Source organism: Nylanderia fulva, unplaced genomic scaffold (assembly GCF_048542155.1).
Source record: "Nylanderia fulva isolate GAGA-0341 unplaced genomic scaffold, ASM4854215v1 Scaffold368, whole genome shotgun sequence".
In the NCBI taxonomy this organism is placed as follows: Eukaryota; Metazoa; Arthropoda; class Insecta; order Hymenoptera; family Formicidae; genus Nylanderia; species Nylanderia fulva.
Window position 1 is genome coordinate 15516 of NW_028190442.1, and position 16737 is coordinate 32252.

General features: G+C 31.2%; 2 protein-coding genes across 3 annotated transcripts; both read left to right on the forward strand.

Annotated features, from left to right (window-relative positions):
- The first annotated feature begins 194 nt into the window (after positions 1-194).
- Positions 195-8172, forward strand: LOC114928050 (uncharacterized). Its single transcript, XM_085485411.1, is given in 7 exon segments — positions 195-447; positions 1876-2376; positions 2378-3097; positions 3099-4246; positions 5308-6159; positions 6605-6800; positions 7043-8172. Coding segments are annotated over 6 exon segments (3537 nt in total). The 5' UTR covers positions 195-447; positions 1876-1887; the 3' UTR covers positions 7175-8172.
- A 576-nt stretch (positions 8173-8748) lies between these two features.
- LOC114928053 (protein zer-1 homolog) lies at positions 8749-16368 on the forward strand. 2 transcript variants are annotated; one of them, XM_029299155.2, is made up of 10 exons: positions 8749-9281; positions 9648-10132; positions 11215-11497; positions 11670-11976; positions 12244-12449; positions 12621-12792; positions 13165-13488; positions 13569-13718; positions 14056-14308; positions 14957-16368. In XM_029299155.2, the coding sequence occupies exons 1-10, from the start codon at positions 9211-9213 to the stop codon at positions 15154-15156; spliced, it is 2451 nt and encodes an 816-aa protein (XP_029154988.2). In that variant the 5' UTR covers positions 8749-9210; the 3' UTR covers positions 15157-16368. The 2 variants fall into 2 exon arrangements, with proteins under 2 accessions (XP_029154988.2, XP_085341534.1); XM_085485408.1 differs by having other exon boundaries at positions 9214-9316.
- Positions 16369-16737: the final 369 nt, after the last annotated feature.

Genomic DNA, 16737 nt, shown 5'->3' on the forward strand with positions numbered 1-16737 from the left:
CAAATAGTTGGATATAATTAAGAAATCTAAATTAATTAAATAAATATATGTATATAAATGCTGTATAAGCTAATTTCTAACAAAACAGGCAATTTTTAGGATTTTCTATATAAAAATTTAGGGTCTTTCTCGAATTTCCTAGCGAATAACCAATCCATTTGAATGTTGGTATTCATAAAAATTGGACTTAAAAATGATTATGAAGTTGGTATTTCAAGCAATAACAAAGATGGCGTCTGCGACGTCCCGCCATAACTGGTTTGATGTGCATGCTTCTTTGAAAATATGTTTATCAACAATCATGATTTTGTAAAATCGTGTATTTCTTTTTCTTATAAACGAAAAAGAGTGAAGGATCAAATATTTGTTGCATTTTATTGGAGTGAACAATGAAGCATCTAATATATTTATGAATTTATGACTTAAAATTGTTTTTGTATTATGAAGGTATATATATTTATAAAACATATTTATTTATTTATATATACATATACTTATATATACATATTTATATATACAGGGTGTCCCATAGGAAATTGTTGAAACTAATCAGCTGTCATTTTTTAATACATACAGTTATTGAGAAAACAAAAATTGTGCTGGAAAGAGGAAAGTCTACAGTTTTTAACGGATATAAATAAAATGTTTGTATATCAGTTTATTTTATTGAAAAACTAATGAAAAAGTGCTAATAATCACATATGTAAACTAATGATAAATATTTTTGAAGTGCGCACCATTTAAATTTGTACAAATCTTTCTTTTACGAAAATTCGTAAAAACTTTCTAATGTCATTTTTAATGTTATTGATGATCCTTTTAATAGTTACTATTAAATCTGACACTGTTGAAAATATTTATCATTAGTTCATGTAATTTTATGTGATTATTAGAACTTTTTTTATTACTTTTTATCAATAAAATAAATTGGTATACAAACATTTTATTTATATCCATTAAAAACTGCACACTTTCCTCTTTCCAACAATTTTTGTTTTCTTAATAACTGCATGCATTAAAAAATAATAGCTGATTAGTTTCAGCAATTTCCTATGAGACACCCTGTACATATTTATATATATTAATATATATACAGTTATGTGCAAAATAATAGCATCAGTTGAAAAAATGAATTTGTATTTTTCCTCACCCATCGAAAAGTGATTAGTAAAGAATTACCTGGTTTCATCTGTTTGTTCAAAGACTACAAAAGTCAGAATTCAATCCTATAATATACATACAGATATACATACAGTCAAGACAGTTAAACATGGTAGAGGAAACATACAAATTCCCCTCATTTTTTCAATGGGCTATTATTTTGCACATAACTGTATATAAATACAGGATATACATTTATAAAATACTGTTGTCTTGAATCATTTTAAAAGGAAGATAAAATTATAAATGTTATTTGTAAATTATATATATATATATATATATATATATATATATATATATATATATATACACTATTTTATTTCAGATTGTTTGCACTTTGGATTTATCTACAGTCTAAATGCATTTTATCTCATTTAATTTTGAAGACTTATTTATACAGTGCTAAATTAACATTAATAATTAATATTGCATTACTTAATGCCTTCACAAAAAAGCATTGTATCCTTTTCTTAAGTAAGTTTTTTATTCTTATTTTATATATTAAGAAATTGTTTTTATAAAAACTTAAATTTTTCTTCATATTTTTAGATTTTAATTACATGTAATGCTTTTGTAGATGTAACTTATATTTAGATATTTTATATATATATATATATATATATATATATATATATATATATATATATACAGATTATTATTTTTTAGAATAAAACTGATTTTAAAATTAAAAATTGATTGTTTCAATAATTTCAGGTATATTGAGCCATGGATATAGAAGCTTCTATAGCTGAACGATTAGAAAAGTTAAGGCAATGGCAAATAGAACAACAGGAAAGGTTGTTAAAACAACAACAGATGCAGAGAGAGGTTTTAAGCAACGAGCAGAATCGTATTTGCAAAGCACTTGGTTTGACGATACATGATCTCAATGACATCATCGATAATACAGAAAATGTTATGCATGGGACAAAGACAGAAATATTTGACGAAGTTTTAGGTTTCCATTACAATATGAAGAATTTGGATAATGCATTGGAAGTGATTGACAAAGAAGCATCAACTCAAAATGCTGATACATTGTATGAAAATTGTAAGGAGGAAGAATCTGAAGATTCGGATCGTTCCGCAATCATGGATAAAAATAGAGATTCTATTAAACGTTATAATTCCAGTATATTATCGCCAGACAAAGAACTGGATGCGAATTTATTAATAGAAGGAATAAAGCCGCTATCGTTGGACAATGCAGTTTCGAAATAAATGTATCGCAATTGACGATATTCCTCTTCCTTCGCCTAAAAAGGACTTTCACACACTCCTGGAAGAGAGATTGAAGAGAGAATCAGAAGCTATGTTAAATGTGCACAACGATGCAAAGACTAAACCAAAGAAACCGTTCCTCAAGAAAGGCCAAGGACTTTCGAGATTCAAAATCTCTCAAGATACGAAGCAATCAACAACTATGAGGAAGCACAGCATGTCTTTTACTCCTAAACACTGCATCAATAAAAGTGATAAATGCAGAAAGTCTACCGTGCACAAAGATATGGCCTCGAGATCTCCAAATAATTTTGTTGCAGGTGAAAAGCGACAGTTGAGTCTAAAAAGTGTTCCATTACCTAGAAACAAAATCATCACTTCAAGTAAACAAACTGCTTACGCTGCTTCCAAGCAAACAAGATACGTGCAGGAGATGAATGCATCGGATTCCGATTCGAAGATGGACAGAGAAATGGAGGAGATGAGAATATTCGAGCTCATGGAGGAGAAAGCGAAAAATTCCAGCTTCTGTTCGACATCCAGCACGGTACTGGCATTTTTGCAGCAGTCCACGCCGTTCAAGATAAAGAAGGGATTGAATTCTAAAGACAGCGAAGCACTCTTGACAAATGCAAGAGGGCAAAACGATACGATCGAACAGGAATCGACAGCTCAGCGATCTGCGCACGTGGAAAATTTAAAATCCAGGGCACAAGCATCAGTTCAAACAGTTTTGCAGTCAAAAACAGTCTTGTATTAGTTCCACCACTGATCCTTATTTGAATACAGAATCTGTCAGTGATATGCAAGAGAGGAAACTTAGCACTGATGGTGCGAAGGCTCATGATCTAGATGTTATTGCAGCGTCATCATCAGACAGCGATGAAGAGGCAGACATCTCCAAGAGGAATGATTCAGCACGCGATGGTGAATCCTCGGATGCGAACCATCGCGTCAGATTCTCAGAATACAATGAATACAGAACTATAGATTTAACTGATGCGGCAGATAAATCTCCTCTGAGAGATTCCCTCGAGCAACAAGACTGGAATCATTCCGTTGAAACGTCAGAGTCCTCCGATGTTGAAGAGAGACTCGTGCCGTTGAATTATGGGAAACAGACATCTTCCCTGAAAGTCACGAGCGACAAAGAAGCGGCCGACGTTTCCAGGCAGTTGTTCTTGCAGGAGAATGCACATTATCGCTTAACGGAGGCTGATGAAGAAGAAGAAAAGGATATATACGAAGATGATAATGATTGCGCGATGATGGAAGAAATCATCGAAACGTCTGACGAAGAGGAGCAGCGATCCGTCTTGTCATCATCATCCTCATCATCGTCGGACGTTCAGAGGAAAAAGTACATCCTGAAAAGTGAGCCGGAAAAGAAGCTATTAATGGAGAAGATATTGAAGATACGCTCGAACGCGGAAGATCATGATTCCTTTCCACCCGAGGACCGAATAAATCGGACGAATGGCGCCAGAAGCTTCGAGCCGGAACTCCTGAAGAGCCGTCTGCTGGAACTCGAGAGGGAGATCGACATATTTCGGAAGGAGAGCGCTGCCTTGCTACTTCAGCGGCGAAGCCTGCAGAACGAACAGACGAGCCTACGTAAGGAGTACTTGGAAAAGGAGAGGAACTTCGAGGAAAATCGAAGGAGAGTGGAGAACCGGTTGGAGGAGGAGAAGAAAAGACTGGCCCGCGAGAGGATAGCGATGGAGAATCGAGTTCGCGACGCCCAGGAGAAGGCGAGGCAGAGCAAAACGGAGAGGCAGAAGGCGCAGGACCTGCAGGAGCAGTTGGAAAGGTTGAGGGAGGACCTGGGGGTCCGGGAGAGCAGGTGGAACGCCGCAGAATCCAGGTACAAGAGTGTTATATATAGTCCCAAGTAGCAAATGGACGTCATTTTGATGTCTAATGACGTCATTTTGACGTTTATGACGTTATTAGACATCAAAATGACGTCCATTTGCTGACTATATATATACATACATAAATTAAGAGTTTAACTAGGCTCTGTAATATAAATATAAATTTAACATATATAAGATAGGCAATAAGAGCCAAATCGCGGATGACAGTGCGATTCTAAACGAAACTAAATTTTTTCGTTAGAATTAAATACTTGTGCACAAGGCACCAAATTTTTACTTGGACACGGCCAAGATATAAAATTGGAATAATCTCTACAAGAGATTTTTGATTCCATGTATCCCCTATTCCCCCTAAAGAAATAAAGTGCGAGAGAAATATAGATTTCGGATCTATATTTTTCTCTCGCACTTTATTTCTTTAGGGGGAATAGGGGATACATGGAATCAAAAATCTCTTGTAGAGATTATTCCAATTTTATATCTTGGCCGTGTCCAAGTAAAAATTTGGTGCCTTGTGCACAAGTATTTAATTCTAACGAAAAAATTTAGTTTCGTTTAGAATCGCACTGTCATCCGCGATTTGGCTCTTATTGCCTATCTTATATATGTTAAATTTATACATACATAAAATTATTATACATTATTATATAAAAATTGTATAAAATTATTATCATTGTATATACTAACAAATAAAGTAATTATGTGTTGACATTACATCTCTAACTAATTTAATATGCTCGTTATAGTTGGCCCTGTCTTTCTAAATCTTATTTTTATAATATTACACGAGCCTTGTCTTTAAATATCTAATTTTAATCTTTATTAAATTTAAAATTATTATATATAAATATGCATAAATTATATAAAATTATTATTAAAATTATATAAAATTATTATTATATATAAATATACATAAAATATATAAAATTATTATTATATATAAATACATAAAATATATAAAACTAAAATAAACAGAAATATAACAGCGATTCGCTATAAATTTATGACAATTTATCCAATGAAATAAATAATATGATTTAAACTCTAGGTACAAGAGCGAACTTCGCGTACTGAGGGCGGAAGTTTCGAAGCTGAAGGAAGAGATCACGACCCTGCGGAATGTCAAGAGGACAAACGTCATGAATACCAGGAAGAGTGGACAAATGATTACCAGGGCTATCAATCAAATTAATAGACGTGTCGCCGCACCTCCGTCCTCCAGAGAGCCTCCGGCGAAGATAATGATGCCTTCTCGAGATCTGTCTTCAGATTCTTCTGCTCCCGAAGATAAAGATGAGGCTAAAGATAGGGACAAGTCGGTGGAATCGATTGTAAAAACAGTTTATTTAAACGATGATTCAGAACAAGTGGATAAAATATCTGTAGATAATAAGAAGGTAGAGTCTAAACAAGTTGGGGTTGGTTTCCAGCCAAAATGCAATAAAACAATAAAATTTGCGGACGAAAGCGTCGCGAAGAAGAAGCAGTATTTGTATGAAAATTTGCTGAAGGACGCGACGTCGAATCTGGTGGAGAATCCAAATCAGAGTCACGTCACGCGAGATGTGAATGATGAGTCGAAAATAAAAGACGATGTAAAGATGCAGAATAGAATAGAGAAGAGTCCCTCCTCTCTTCGTCATCATCGGATCAGCGAAGCGAATACTATTAATAAGGATATCGTAAAACAGATACAATATACGGACGGACGTGTCGAGTACTGGTATCCGAACGGTAATGTGAAGAAAGTCTTTCCGGATCGAGAAATCACGAAGATGATTTATTATAATGGAGACGTTCGCGAGACAGACAAGGATGGGAGAGTAAAATATTTCTACGCTACGACTAAGACTTGGCATACGACGACTCCGGATGGGTTGGAGATTTTAGAGTTTCCAGAGTATGTTTTTATTTGTGTTCTTATTCATTCTTCAGATTTTTCGCTTTTTTTATTTTTATACTGAAATAATCAATATGCATGATGAATAAAAAATATATATATTTTTCATATAAATATCCATATACATATGTATATGTATATACATATAATATAAAAAAATATATAAAAATATTTATATGATTAATATATATATATATAAATTTACATTTATTAATATTTATTATATTATATTTAATATTAATATTAAATATAATAAATATAAATAAATGTAAATATTAAATATCACACATATATGGGTATTAACATAAAAAAATATATAGTTAAAGGTAGTTAAAAATTATTAATTAAAATAAATATTTATATATGAATATATGAATATTATATATATATATGATTATATAGTCATATGAATATTTATAAAATATATATATATATATATTTACAGCGGTCAAGTGGAGAAGCGTGCATCAGATGGTACCATTGAAGTTTCATTCCCAGACGGAGCTGTACGAATAGCACAAGCGGATGGTACAGAAAAATGGTCCCTGCCAGATGGAACGATAGCGGAAACTTTTATTAACGGCGACAAAATTCTGACTTTACCGAATGGTCAGAGAGAAATTCATACGAAGGAGCATAAGGTAAGAGTAACTAATTTTATTTCAACTTTTATTATAATTAAAGTATACTATTTTATTAAATTAAAATATACTTGATTTTATTAAACTATTCTATTTTATTATTTAATTGAAATGTAATATTTTAATCAAAATATATTATTTTGATTTATTTGTAAAATATACATTTCACTTTTTTTTATTTAATCATATAGTTACGTTTTTCAATTAATGTCGCATATATATAATAAAAAAATTAATTTCAGAGACGAGAGTACCCCGATGGTACTGTAAAGTTAGTTTACACGGATGGTACTCAAGAAACACGTTATTCCAATGGAAGAAAACGATTGAAAGACAAAGATGGTAATCTTTTAATGGATTCGTACGATAATTAAGTTTTTGGCACCAATGATATTTATTGTAATGAATTTCAGTAGAAATTGTACAGGAGAATCTCTCTATTCTGAAATTATTTCTTTGCTATTTTACAATCTCTTTCTAATATTGATTATCTATATTGTGATCTCAAAACATTAACTTTACTATGAAGATTTCTTTTAGTTTTTATTGTTATTTTAATGATATGTATATATATATATAATTGGGCTGAAATGGAAATGTTGCTCTATTAATTAATTGTTGGAAAAAAATTCTAGACACAACCAAAAATTTCTATGCAATATCTAATTGATATTCCAACAAATAATAATGTAATATTAATTTAATAAAAGAAAAGCTCAAAATAGGGAATTTCAGTTTACAAAAAAAGAGAGAAAGAAACAGCTGATTTATGATAATAAGATTCTATAGATGAATCAAAGATTTATGTATCGAATATTAGTGAATAATTAATGTACAATTAAGCCACAGTAGGCTAAACAATAATTCATATTACATATAATATAACACTATTTTTATAGAAATTTAAAACTTAATTGTTAATTTTATTATAAAATAAGCGAATAAAATAATAAAGAGAATATTATATATTTTTCTAATTTAAGAATAAGCATTTAAGATACTTGATATTGTTATTATTATAAATATTTACTCGCCTATACTTAAATAAAAAAATATATGGCGCATGGTTGTATAAATAGAAAAATATACAGCCCTTTTTCTATACATATTGTAAATTTTAAGAAATGCTTTTATTTCTGAGTTTAACAATTTCAGATCATAACGATCGTTTAGATGATATCTAAACCGGAAGTGAAAGCATTTCTGTTGTCTTAGAAACATATAAAACTAATGAGGAGATAATTTTATTAATTTATAAAAAATAATTTGTTCACTTTAGCGAAATAAATTTAGTTTAGCGTGTAAAAACAAATATGTTCCGTTAAAAACAGCTGATTTGAATAAATTTATATTATTACTAGTAAATTTTAAATATTACACAAGATAACAATTTATTTATTATTAAAATGTGCAAAATTAAGTAATACCAGAGAAGATCAAATTTGAAAGTGGAATGCAAAAAAATAATCAATGTTTCTAATATTTAAAACAGAAGTAAAAGTATTCTTGTTGCCTCAGAAAAGTAGGACAAAAATGAGAAAATTTTATTAATTTATAGAAAACTATATAATTTGTTCACGTTTTAGCGAAATAAATTTAGTATAGCATCGTCTATCAAAAACAGCTGATTCGAATAAAAGTATTACTAACAATAAATTTTACATATTAAATATTACATAATAAATTTATTATTTTATTAAATATTTTTATTAAAACGTAACAAAATGAATATCGGAGAAGAAGACTAATCGAAATTTGAAAATAGATCGAAAGCGAACAATCGATTTTGTTCAATACAATCGATTAATCTCGATTGAACATTGTCCTTATTTAGACAACGAGAGATATTCCTATACATTCTCTAAATATATTCACATATGCGTTACATGTGTAAACTTTATCTCGCAATCGATAAAATTATATTTTAAATAACGCGCATATGCACGCAAAAAATAATACAAGGAAACGAAAAATCAGAAACGTCAAAAAATCCAAGAACGACGCGTAACATTAAATAACACACGATAAAATACACGAAGAGAGAAAACTCTAGAGGAAGGGAGAAAATATAGAGACAGAATAGTGTCAAACGAGCCTATATGCTGAAGGCGAGCACTGTTTGTAATAGTTACACGATGGTGGCGACAGTGTTGTGGTAACAGCTGTAGCCGAAGGCTACACTTTCCGGAGGATCTTGCGAAGAATCGTGTTAATTCAGGGTGTCGCGCCGAGGAAGCTCCTCGACTTGTTTACGAGCAGCTCGTGACGTTCGAGACAGTTACACGACGTTACGACGCGTTACAACATCCTGGTGGGCGCCTGGTACCGCGGATGAGAGGTGGCTAAATGCGGTCAGTCCGTATACAACAACATTTCTGACACGCGCCATGACGTCTCGCGCCTCCAGCTGATGTCCCCTGGCCTGTTTGACAGCTTTTTGACAGTTCGTGCGGACGCTCGTTTATTCCTGCATCCTCGGCGGTAGGCGAGAAATTGCGCAACCACAGGAGAGAAGGGTATCCTCTCTCTCTTTATCTCTTTCTCTTTCTCCCTCCCTTTATCTAGCTATCTCTCTCATGCGTGATTCGGTCCTCCGATCCGATAAAAATATATATTAATAGGAAAAATTAATATATTAATATATTAAAATCAATTTATGTTATATTATAGGAAAAATAATGGTAGGAAAAATTAATAAATTAAATATATTAATAGGAATAATTATTATATTAATTAATATATTAATACATTAAAATTATTATATTAAATGAGAGGAAAAATAATGATAGGAAAAATTAATATATTAAATAGATTAATAGGAAAAATATTAATAAATCTCGCTTTCAGGTCCCAGGTTGCGGAGGAAGAGATGGCCGAGCTGGACGACTTGTTTCATACAGATCAATATGTGGGCCCAGAACGTCTCACCGACCTCTGCTTCAAGCTGATCTGTGAGAATCTGGATATTGTCTCAATCAAGGGCAGACGTGGTCGTAGGATCCTGCGGAAGGGTATAATCTTTCCCAGTGAGATATGCGACAGGATTATTGAGCACGCCCAGCACAGCGAGGCGACTGAGGACGACGATTGTTTCTTCTCAATTTTCGAGAGTTTGACAGCAACGAGGCTGAAACACGTGAAGATCTCCTACTGTAGCCTCACCGATGTCTCTGTCGAAACGGTGGTCAATCACAAGCTTTACGAGCTGGAGCTCACCGATTGCAACAACTTGACTGAAAAATGTATTGAGTATATCAATAACAATTCGGAGAATCTGCACAGCTTGGCGTTTCATCGCATCACCACGATTGTACCATCGAATTTGAATGCAGGTGAGGATGTCTGTTGAGCAAAATTGTTAGTTGAGTTCAGTGTTGTGCTAAGATGATTTTAAAAGTAGCTGGATAAAGATGAGAAAAATATGTAAATTCATCTTACAGAGCATTTTGTAGGAAATTGCTGAAACTAATCAGCTGTCATTTTTTAATAACTGCATGCATGCAGTTAATGAGAAAACAAAAATTGTGTTGGAAAGAAATTGAAATGAAGTAATGAAAAAACTGCTAATAATCACATATATAAACTAATGATAAATATCTTTGAAGTGCACATCATTTGAATTGGTACAAAATTCTGTTCTCTTACAAAAATTCGTAAAAACTTTTTCTAACATGTCATTTTTAATGTTATTGACAATCCTTTTAATACCTGCTATTAAATCTGGCACTGTTAAAAATATTTATCATTAGTTTATGTGATTTTATGTGATTATTAGCACTTTTTTTATTACTTTTTATCAATAAAATAAACTAGTATATAAACATTTCATTTATATCCATTAAAAACTGTAGACTTTCTTCTTTTCAACACAATTTTTGTTTTCTCAATAACTGCATGCATTAAAAAATGATGGCTGATTAGTTTTAGTAATTTCTTATGGGGCATCCTGTAAATTAGATAAAAATGATTTTGTTTTATATATTTCTAGATAAAAGATAAAATTATATGGTAATTTAACTAGATAATTTTCTAGATAATCATTTTTAAGACTACTTATGTGAACACAGTGATAAAAAAAATATAAATTATAAAAAGGATATAAAAATATATATAATAGATATTCATATTTTTATTTATAAATTTTTATTGCTTACTGTTTAAGTTCTACTATTTACATATTATTATGTGCTATGATTCTAAACTAAAATTATCTGAAAATTATTCTATATAATTTAGTAAAGTAATACTTTTGTTCTCTCTCTCATCTAAAATGTAGATCTATAATAGATAATACATATTTTTATTATCTATATAAAGATAACACTAAAGTTTCATCTAGATGATCATCTATATAATTTTATTTAGATAACAACAAACACTGGTTGAGTTATTTACAATACTTGGTTTCTTGCAGCTGACTCGTCCATCGATTACTACGAACGAGGATATGTCTTCAAAACGCCAAACTTGAGACGTCTGGCATTGGGATATGTAGAAATACCTGCGGCAGAATATTCCCTCCTTCTAAAGGGCTTGATCAATCTGACGCACCTGGACCTGTCGAATAGTTTTAACGTCGAAACCTTCCAATTTTATTATCTGGTGCCGAATCTAGTGTCCTTAACTTTGTATAATGTCAAAGTCAATACCGATCCAAAGTCCTTCGTTGAGAATATCTGTCAATTGAAGAATTTAAGGTATAGTAAGGTAGCTGTAATATAATCATAAATAGTATAATATAATATAAATATAATATAAAATAATATAATATAATATAATAATATAATATAATATAGTAGTATAATATAAATAGTACAATAGTATGCATCAGATATGATAAAGATTTAATGTAAAATATTTTTTTTACAGGCACTTGGATATCTCGCAATCGAATAACAAGCATGGACAGTTTGAAAATCCCAACAAGATTTTATGTGATTTAGTAAACGGTTTACCCCAATTGGTATCCCTAGATATCGGCGGCACGAATCTCGCGGGTAGAGGCGTAGCCGAACGTCCTGTCTATACGAAACTTGGTGGTTTCGAAGATTTTAATTTCGGTCAGCTTTCTGATATACCGGGTCTTGCGTCTAGGATAAACAAGCCGTTACAATTTTTAGGACTTTACGGTACTGCTTACGGTGCTTGCAGGAGGCACGATATACCAGCAAAAGTGGTGAGTTGCATATATGATTCAGATTAAATTAAATCATACAATTAATAAAATATTCAATTAAAGAATGATAATATTATATATTAAACATAATAATAATATAATATTAAATATAATTATAATAATATATTAAAATTAATAAAATATAATATAACAAATAAATATAATTATAAATAATAAAATATAAATATAATAAAATTAATAAAAATAAAAATATTAATCTCTTTTCTTTATCTTATTGATTGTCATGTGGATTTTTTATTTTTACAGGTGGCTGGTGATGCAAACGAAGATCAAATATTGATCACAGCTCACGTTTGTATGGACAATAAGCAGGAATTATTGCAAAAGGTCTTGAGCGACTTGTATCACGTATTTAGGTATGAAAATTGTCATAGAATGGATCAAGCCTTGTGTACCGTTTTGGAAGCGATGGAAAAGCATCCAGCTCAGAAGCATATACAAATATCGGGAAGGTATAAAATATAAATCTACGTTTTATTGTTTGCAAATAATTTTCACTGTGTCAAGCAGAGTAATTGCGAGACTTGAGAAAGCATCATTACAATGTTTGTGCAATTCTGATTCTCTTAATGTATAATATAATAATTCTAGCTTAATATGATTCTATTAATATTGTGTTGCAGCGCCACGTTATTTTACATAGTGAAGATGAAGGAAAAGGGTGAACTAGTGACACGAATGAAGAGAAGGATTATCAGTACCTTACTTGCTGGCATGAGCGCGCACAGAGATGAGGAGACTATGATGAGGAACGGTTGTTTAGCCTTGTGTCAATTTCGCATACCTCAAGATGTGGTTCGTATTGCCTTCTTTTAATTTTTCGCATTGATAATAACGTTGCATTTCATCCAATAAATTCTTTGCAATTAAATCGCATAGAAAAAACATTTTTTTATTGGGATAATAATATATAATAATGTACAATATAATAATAATTATTATATATATAGTGTATAATAATATATAATTTATATAATTATTGTATATAATATATAATAAATAATTATTGTAATAATTATAATAAGAAAATTAAATATAATTAAATTGAATATATGATCAAATTTAATTGAATAATAAAATTTAATTTATATAAGTAAATATACATAGTAAAAATGATAATATAATTATTGCAATATTTTATCATTATTATCATTTTCACTTTTGCAGATGTCGAATTATGAAGCGCTGGTGAAGGTGCTTTTACATTCAGCCAAACATTCGGAACCAGAGAGCTTCGTCCAAAGAATCGGCATATATCTATTAAACTCTTTGGCTTGTCAAGTGGAAGGTAAAGAAAAGAGACTACTTGGCAAGTTGGGTTGCGTCAAGACAATGTTAGAATTGGTCGAATATAGAGTGGACTCCAACATATTTGATGACGTATTAGAAGTCGCCTGGTCGACGATGTGGAACATGACTGATGAAACGTCCGTGAATTGCCAACGATTCCTAGATGAGAAGGGCATGACGCTTTTCCTTCTATGCGTGAAGGTACGGTTTTATCATAATATATGTTTGAGCGCGCATTTTTTTTATATATTGTAATAATATTTTTTTCGTATATCCTTTAGCAATATCCACATAAAGAGGAGTTGCTGAGAAATATGATGGGTTTGCTCGGCAACGTGGCGGAAGTTGAATATCTTCGGATCCACCTTATGCAGGAACGATATGTGACTGTCTTCGCCAGCTTGTTGCGCTCTAATAGCGACGGAATTGAGGTTTTTTTTCTCTCTTTTCCTTAGATTAATTGTCAATCCTTTATTTTAATTTTATTTGGATACTATCGTTCATTAAGAGCAACAGCTATATTTCTTGATATATTACATTTATTGTTATTATTATTTATTTTATTATATATTATATATATAATTATATTATATATTGTTATAGTATTATTATTCTATATTATTATATATTATTATTATTATTATATAATATATTTCAAGTAGCAAACTGACGTCTATAATTATAACTAAACGTTAAAATGACATCATTTTGATGTCTGAAAAATATGTGTATATATATATATGTTTTAACAGTGTATTTCTTGCATAGGTTCCGTACAATGCTGCTGGAATATTGGCGCACATGGCATCGGATGGTCTTGAAGCTTGGACGATAGAGAAACCGACTCGCAACGAGGTGCTCAAATACATGGTACAGGCGATTGAAAGTTGGGACTTGAAGGCGGAACGTAATATCAATTATCGCTCGTTCGGACCGCTATTGCGTCTGTTGGATGTATATCACACTTCACCGTGTCAACATTGGGCTGCTTGGGCTCTCGCCAATCTCACCAAAGTATATCGTACGTATATTATTACAATTATTAATCCTCTCTTATGTATGTTGCGAATGCACCAACAGGATGGTTTATTTTAAGCGCTTGGCAGATATTTTGAAAACTGAGGAGATACAAAAAAGTGTGTTTCAAACAAAAGTTTTTTGAGGGGGACATAAGATGATGTCATTAGTTTGACCTTGTATAATCATTTGAAGGTCACATAAAGGTCACTTTCAATTTCTTAAATGGAGCCTACTATTTTTCTTTGCATATTCTTGTAGCTTATCTTGAGAGTTTTTCAAAAAAACATTATAATAAAATATTTTTCTCTTAAGTTTCAAGTTAATAATTTTTTCACATAAAATATAAAAGATCTTGTAAAATATTCGGTTTTCGAAGTATTAAATTTATTTTCTTAATTAATTAAGAAAAAAATAATATAAGGTTTTAGAAAGCTCTCGAGATAAGCTACAAGAATATGTGACGAAACATAGTAGGTTCCTTTTAAGAAATTGAAGGTGACCTTCAAAATTATACAAGGTCAAATCAGTGACATCATCTTATAGCCTCCCTTGAAGTAAAAAAAAACTTTTGCCTGGGGCTATTAAAATGAATTACCTTGTATTGTATATGTCCTTTTAGCTATTCTACGATGTCCGATGTTTGTTTTAGCATACAAATATTGCGCACTGGTGGTGAAGGAAGGAGGAATGGAGAAGCTGCACACAGTAATAGCGGATCCCAGGCCGTACGAGCGTATAAAGGAACTCGCGAATTTAGTGATCGAAAATTGCTACCAATACGAGACCCATTCCGACGATGTGAACGTTTCTCATTCGGCCTTAGACCCGGAATATAGTCTCGATGGTTAAGCGAGAGAGATCGTTTAGAGTTAACGTACACGCGTTGCGTAACTTATGTCGTCTCCTTATTGTTATAGACAAAGCAAATTACAATTAGTACCATTATAAACGAACGAACAATAGCGGAGAAATTTAAATACATAGAAGCCAGGTTTTAAACAAAAAAAGGAGAATAAAGTGTTAAATCAACTCCTCGAATTTCTGCGACCGAAATATCGATGAAGACGAACGGATGCTCAATATTATAATTACGAAAAATTGTGTACGTAATGTGTGTGTATGTATGTGTGTGTGCGTGTGTGTGCGTGCGATTAAGCATGTATAAACGCAGAGTATTTAATTACCGGCAAAAATTGTATTATTGCCGATAATTAATGGTCGAGCTTTGAAACGAGAATACTTTGTCCGATCAATGTACATAGTTCGCTTAATATCGTATACAGTTGAGCCTTCTTCATATTCTGATCATCCCTTAATTATTCTTAACGAGCTAAACTTCCATAAGAGCCGAAGGCTTCTTCTCTCGCGTTGTTCTTTCATTAAATTTCACCATTTTGTCATGTGTAGAGTGAAAATGATTAGTGAATTTATTACATGCGTAAATATGTAATTGTAATTTACGTAATACGGAATTTTCGTTTTACAACATTGAAGCAGAAATAGGAACCGGGGGAAACTGAGGGAATAATTCGAAATAAGAAAAATTGTGTTGTGTGAGTTTTTAAAATACAGAGAAGTCTGACTGTCTGAAAAGAACAAGAATGAATAATTGCAGTTAATTGTGATTGCATATTTATTACTTTTGTCTTTTTAACTAAGCTTGTATTTAACTTTCATACAATGTGGATGTATGTTTTGATCTTTTTCCCCCCTTTTTCCCTTGCTTTCTCTCTATCTTTTCCTCTTGTAGATATTATATATAAATATATATTATAGAAATAATTTTTTTGTTTCCATTAGTAGGATTTTTTTTCCAACACCAACACCAACACCAACATGACAAGATATACTTGAAGGAGAATCTCTTGTGTGTAAATAGAATTAAATGGAAAAGCAGTATATTAAATTTAAATGTTTTGTATGTTATCGTTATTACTATATTAAAATTTTCTGAAAAAAAATTCATCAATTTGTACCGATTATATATGATTGAACATATATTGTTATTCTTAATAAATTTCCAGCTTTGTCTTTTGTGGTAGGCTGGGCAATTAGGAAATGTGCAAAGTGAATAATTACAGCGAGTATTACCAGTGTCAATAAAATATGTGACGACGTAAGCACATGATGCATCAAAGCATACCCGGTTTGTTTAATGTATAATATAGTATGAGCTATAAGAGATTTAATTCAAATACGTAAATATGTCTTATTTTTCTCCTTTTCTTCTTTTCAAAATAATAATTGCATTATTGATGATTCTATATATATAGATGTCTTTTTTTTAATTTGTGATGACAATATTTCGATGTGATAATAAAGTACAATAACAGTAAAATATTAAAAAATAATATAACGTAAATAATAAATAGCTTTAAAATCGCACGCATTTTTTTGTATAAAAAATTGATTAATCATAAAAATTCAGTA

Coding starts and splice junctions, on each gene's coding strand:
- LOC114928053 (XM_029299155.2), top strand. CDS start 9,211: ATGTCCCCTGGCCTGTTTGACAGCTTTTTGACAGTTCGTGCGGACGCT. Junction 9,282..9,647: donor TTATTCCTGCATCCTCGGCG/GTAGGCGAGAAA, acceptor TCTCGCTTTCAG/GTCCCAGGTTGCGGAGGAAG. Junction 12,450..12,620: donor CATATACAAATATCGGGAAG/GTATAAAATATA, acceptor ATTGTGTTGCAG/CGCCACGTTATTTTACATAG.